This window comes from Triticum aestivum, chromosome 3B, assembly GCF_018294505.1.
Source record: "Triticum aestivum cultivar Chinese Spring chromosome 3B, IWGSC CS RefSeq v2.1, whole genome shotgun sequence".
NCBI lineage: Eukaryota > Viridiplantae > Streptophyta > Magnoliopsida > Poales > Poaceae > Triticum > Triticum aestivum.
In genome coordinates, this window is record NC_057801.1 from 645,493,800 (window position 1) to 645,500,096 (window position 6,297).

Genomic DNA, 6,297 nt, shown 5'->3' on the forward strand with positions numbered 1-6,297 from the left:
CTGCTCAGGATGGTCATAAAGTTGGATCACGTGTTGCTGGAGCCTGGAGGTTCTGATCCTTCTGAGAGCATGACAGTAGGAACTATCGGTGCAATTATACCTGGAGCAACAATGGTGTGGCGCTACAAAATGGAAGGCAAGTGTCTCTTTTACTTGTCATGCAATAATTCTGATTGGAATGTCAAGTGACATTGTTTTTATTTTTCATTTCGCTGGATGTATATTTGGCCAATAAGAACAGTGGCCAGGGTCCACAGGCAGCTGCATATATGCATTGTGCAATAGTTCCACTGAATCTCGTTATGCATTGAAATTAATTTTGGGTTTTGTCTTTCATTTGGCTGTGCTTGGTTTTGTATAAGATTGATAGTTAATTTTTCCTTTTTGAGGTCATGGCGTTTATTTGTACAAATTGACAGCATTGTTTGCAGATTCCTCTGGTTTCTTTCTGTTCCCTCTTGCTGCTCATCCATTTGATCTCTTGATCCACTGGCAATTATGCAGAAAGGGTATTATGCTGCTCTTTTATTTTTTCCTTGTGAGGGTTTCTTTACCTTGGGAACGGGCTCGTTGAAAGAAGCAACCAAGCCCGATGGCCAATAGGGGTCTTCAGACACACTCAGGTTCTATTCTTTGGCCCGCAGATTGCTGTCAGATTTTTGTGTAAGTCATGTCCAGACCTGGCCATATGGACCATGCTTCTAAGGCGCCGCCCGTGGGCACGGATTTTTGGCCTGGCACAATACGCGAATAAAAGGGCCGGGACGCCATGGAACAAAGCCGATCCCTGAAGCCAAGCCTTAAGGCCAGCCCGACACGTCCCTTTTATTATGGGTCGGCACGACACATCTCGGCACGTGGCGGCATGCGGCCCAAGTTGGCCCAGAAGGCTTTTTTGGCCTTCAAACCTAAAAAACAAAAGGCCTAGAAGGCCGAAGCGGCTCACAAGGGCCCAAAATGAACAAAGGCCGGTCCACAGGCATGCCGGGCCGTGCCGGCCTTTTTATGGCGTCTGCCAAGCCGATCCTCGAGCCGAGGCCTTCGGACTGGCACAACATGACCCTATTATAAAAGGTCCGACATGGGCCGTGGCATGCCAAGCCTTTATATTGGTGTGTCGGGCCGTGCCGCCCCGTATGGCCAGGTCTCACGTCATGGCGCTCTGCTGGGTGCTTCCTATTTCGCTTATAGCTGCATACCCACCCACCCATCCCCACCCCCTGCGCCCCATCCTCTCCATGGGTCGGCCCATTCCGATTTTCTCCCCAACGGTTTTGGGAAGGTTCTAGAGCCTTCTTCAAACCGGGTTTTCCTTTTTCTTTGTTTTTATTCGAATTTTTTCCTTTTTTTTTCTTTTCCCTTTTTTGAAATCCATGAACTTTTTTTTCCAACTCTTGAAATTTTTCGAATTCATGAAGTTTTCCAAATCCACGTTTTTTTTCAGATTCATGTACTTTTTTGAAAATCATGCACAATTTTTCAAATTCGTGAGCTTTTATTAAAATACGGGTCAATTTTCAAATTCATGAACATTTTTGAAATCCAAGAATATTTTCAAATTCGTTAACATTTTTTAAAATCTGTCACATTTTTCAAATTGATATACATTTTTGAAATTCGGGAGCAATTTTTGAAATACATAAATACTTTTTGAATTGACGCCATTTTATTTAATCTGGGGACATGTTTGGAGTTCATGAATATTTTTAAAAACCGGTGAACATTTTTTGAAATTGGCGAACACTTTTCTGAATTCACATTTTTTCTTGAAATTTATGAACTTTTTTGAAAACTGGGAACATTATTCAAATTCATGAACAATTTTCAAATATGCGAACATTTTTAAAATTTTGGAATATTTTTAAAGTTCGTGTTTAAAAAAAAAATCTGTGATCACTTTTAAAATTTTGGAACATTTTTTGAAATCATGAACATTTTTCAAAGTTGGAACATTTTTTGCAAATTCGTGAATCGTTTGTTAAATTTAGAATCTTTTTTGAAATGCCGATCATTTTTAATGTAGCAAAAAATAAAACACAAAAGGAAACGAAAGAAATAAACTGGGGCGCCCCACCCCGTAATGGGCGGGCCTCCCGGCCCAAGCGCGTGCGGGAGTGCCCGTTTGCTGGGCCAGCGCCGCGTAGTGCGGGGATCAGGAGCTCCCCTCCGGCCGATCAAGCAGGTCGCCTCACCAGCGAGTCATCAGATCAGCGACTCATCACCAACCCCCACACCAAAGCAAGCGCGAAGGTCAGAGCTCCCCGCCCCCGCGCCATGGCTTCCCCGTCCCCATCCCCCTCCCCTCTCCACCCGCACCAGCTCCAGCAGCACCCGCTCCCCCCGCACCAGCACCCACACCCGCAGTACCAGGCCCCGCCCCCTTCGATGCCCCCGCCGCCGGGGGCGCCCCCCAAGGCCATGGATCTGGAGGTCACCGTCGTCTCGGGCAAGCACCTGAAGAACGTCAACTGGCGCCGCGGCGATCTCCGCGCCTACGCCGTCGCCTACCTCGATCCCTCCCGCCGCACCGCCACCCGCCCCGACGACGCCGGCGGCTGCAAGCCCGCGTGGAACGAGCGCATCACCCTCCAGCTCCCGCCTCACCTCTCGCCGCACGACCCCTCGCTCCTCCTCTCCCTCGACGTGTTCCACTCCAAGCCGTCCGACTCGCCCAAGCCGCTCGTCGGCTCCGCCCGCTCGCCTCTCCGCGACCTCCTCTTCCCCGCCGGCCCTAACCCTAGCTCCGACTCCCCCACCTCACCGATCATCACCCTCCCGCTCCTGCGCCCCTCCGGCCGCCCTCAGGGCAAGCTCCGCATCCGCGTCGCCCTTCGCGAGCGCTCGCCGCCTCCCCCTGAGCCGCAGTATCCGCCTCCTTCCTCCTCCCCCTACTATTTCCCAGCCCCCCCGCCTCCCACCTATTCGGCACCGCCGCAGTACGGCTCAGACCAGTACTACCGTCCTAGCGGGTACTACTCAGCGCCACCAGCACCGCCTCCTTCTCAGTACGAGTACACCACAGGGCCCTCTGCACCTGTGGAGTACGGCAGGCAATATGAGCAAAGAGGAAGGACTGAGGGTGTGACTGGGCAGTATGATCCGAGAAGGACTGAAGGTGTGACTGGGCAGTATGATCCGAGAAGGACTGAAGGTGTTACTGGGCAGTATGAGCCAAAAGGAAGGACTGAGGGTGTGACTGGGCAGTATGAACAAAGAGGAAGGACTGAGGGGGGGACTCCCAGCGAAAGGTATGGATTAGGCACTGGGCTTGCTGTGGGTGCAGTTGCTGGGGGCGTTGGGGCGCTTGCAATTGATGAAGGTGTGAAGTATAAGGAGGAAAAGGCGGCAGAGAGGGTGGGAGAGAAGGTGACTCCTGCCGCAAGGGATGATTACAGCGAGTATCGTCGAGAATATTGATGGGAGTTCACGTATGTGAGTTGGTTCTTCTCAATTCCTGTTAATGTGGGAATAAGTTGCAGTGTGATTTCGTGGTTTGCTCTGTATATGTATATATTTGCTTGAGAGACATGAATTACTATGGTGCTTGTGCTTATGGCCTGCGCATTATGACATATTTGGTCTGTACCATGAATGTTTTGTGATTAGCTTTGAAGCTGTACTTGCAACTTGATGTCTGTATAATTTGTCTCTGATCTAAGTTGTGTCTTGAGTCTGTTCCATTAGTATCTGTATATCTGGTGCTTGGCATTGCAGTGAACTTCAATTTTATGTTTCTTTCAGTCAAATTATATTGCTTTTGTTGAACAGCATACCAAATTTGATATAAATTTTTGCTTCTACACTCAAATCTACATGTGATTTTCAAGTTTGCATTTTGCTGCAATGTTTTCTAGTTTTCTGTTATCACCCTGTGAGCCAAGTATTTCGTTCTCCCTCCATAAAGAAATACAAGAGCGTTTAGATCACTACTTTAGTGATCTAAATGCTCTTATAATTCTTTACAGAGGGAGTACTTTAAAAGCCATAATATGTTCAGAGTTGTCATGCTTCAGTTTATCTTGCAGTCACGTAGTGTAATTGGTAATGCTCAAGGAGAGTGAATGTGACCCATAGAAAGCTTCTTTTTTTCCTTTTGGGGAAAACATAGGAAGCTAGATTGACGATGCACGGATTTGTTTCAGAATAAATCCAACATAATGGGAAACAATGTAGACAGATTTTTTGTTTTGTACACCTCCAAATTTTAAACACCTGAACCTGTGCAAACTTACCCTAGTCCTATGTGCTATTTAGGAGCTCTTGTATATTCTTCGAATTATACTACCCTTTGTTTTGCTGGACTCGAATTGCGAAATAACGTTGCACTTACTGAACTAGGATTCTCAGAGCTTCCAGGAGTAATATACTGATGTGTAGTTGTTTGAGGAACCTTTTCTGCTTTGCATACTGTAAGCTGAACAACTTATTGTTTGATGCGTTTCTAAATTCCTTCTCAAGTTTGTTAAGAGCTCATATACGCTGTACCAAGGTGTATATTTATTCCTAGTTATGTAGCTCCTGTAGGTTGCACCCAATCTTCTTTTGCACTGATGTAATAATATCCTTGCATGACTGCAACCTTATGCATATCTCGAGGGTAGAGCGCTGCATACCATTGTGTAACAACAGAGAAAAGCTTTTCATTGAGATGTCTGGGAACTTGTCAGCTCCTAAACGCTGTGCACCTGTGCCGTAATCCTTTTGCCTAAAACTATAACGCAATGACATCATCTCTACTTGGATTCTACTCCCTCCGTTCCTAAATACTCCCTCCGTCCCAAAATTCTTGTCTTAGATTTGTCTAGGTACGGATGTATCAAGTCACGTTTTAGTATTAGATACATCTGTATCTAGACAAATCTAAGACAAGAATTTTGGGACGGAGGGAGTATAAGTCTTTTTAGAGGTTTCAAATGGACTACAACATACGGATGTATATAGACATATTTTAGAGTGTAGGTTCACTCATTTTGCTTCGTATGTAGTCCCTTGTTGAAATCTCTAAAAAGACTTATATTTGGGAAGGGAGGGAGTATTTTCTTATGGACTCTATTCTTTATGCTTGTAAAAGATGCATATCCAAGCTCTAAGCTTAAAAGGGTAGGAAGTAGCCGTATCTCCGGGAAAGGCTGTGTTATGCGCTGTTGCGCCACTGCACATATCTTTATCTGACAGATTTTATTGTGCTGCATTTCCAATCAAACCCGAGAGAACAAACTTGTTTCTTTTTTTATAAGTATTAATTTTTTTAATCCACATAATGTTTGAGCTTCTTACATAATGTGCAGTTGTTGGAGGAACCTTTTTGCGTTGCATACTGTAAGCTGAACAACTTATTGTTCGGTGTGTTTCTAAAGTCCTTATCAAATTTCCTAAGAGCCAATATGCTGTACCGTGGTGTATATTTATTGGTTGATCGCAGTGTCTTCAATGATATACCATACCAGACGTTATCATTATCCTTTAGAATGAGAAAAATACATTGTCGTTTAAAATCAGAAAAAATATGGTCCTATTTTCTATTCTTGTGTCAACCACTTCGACATAGCAGACACTAACTTTCTTAGTTATGCAGCTCCTGTAGTTAGGTTGCTCCCAATCTTCTTTTGCACTGATGTGCCAATATCCTTGCATGACTGCAACATTAGACATATCTCGAGCATAGGGTGTTGCATACCATTTTTCATATCTTCACTTCTGCACTTGTTTCACAACAGAAAGAAACTTCATTGAGATGTTGTCTGGAAATTTGTCAGCTCCTGAAGGCTGTGCACCTGTGCCGTAATCCTCTTTCCTGAACTATAACGCAATGTTGTCATCTCTACTTCGATTCTACTCCCTCCGTCCCATAATATAAGTGTTTCTGACACTAGTAGTGTCAGAAACGCTCTTATATTATGGGACGGAGGGAGTATTTTCTAATTGATTTTATTCTTTATGCTCATAAAAGACGCATGTCCAAGCTTTAAGCTGAAGAAGGATAGAAAGTAGCCGTATCTCCAAGAAAGGCTGTGTTTTGCACCAATGCACATATCTTTATCTGACAGTCTTACATTGGGGCATTTGCATCCAAAAAGCCAAGAGAACGGACTTGTTTCTTTTTGATAAGTGTTAACACTTCTTTTCAGTTTTAATCCATGTAGTGTTTGGGCTTGTCACAAAATGCATGACATAATCTGCAATAGCACAGACATCATGATATGCAACGAAACTGGTGACTCGTGCTGCTGGATGGTAAAGTTGATGATGGCACTATGTAATGGCATGATTTTACTGGGGGAGACACTAAATTTGCAC

General features: G+C 44.8%; 1 protein-coding gene across 1 annotated transcript; it reads left to right on the forward strand.

Annotated features, from left to right (window-relative positions):
* Positions 1 to 2,215: 2,215 nt before the first annotated feature.
* LOC123071450 (leucine-rich repeat extensin-like protein 3) lies at positions 2,216 to 3,740 on the forward strand. Its single transcript, XM_044495011.1, has one exon. The coding sequence runs from the start codon at positions 2,275 to 2,277 to the stop codon at positions 3,415 to 3,417; it is 1,143 nt and encodes a 380-aa protein (XP_044350946.1). The 5' UTR covers positions 2,216 to 2,274; the 3' UTR covers positions 3,418 to 3,740.
* Positions 3,741 to 6,297: the final 2,557 nt, after the last annotated feature.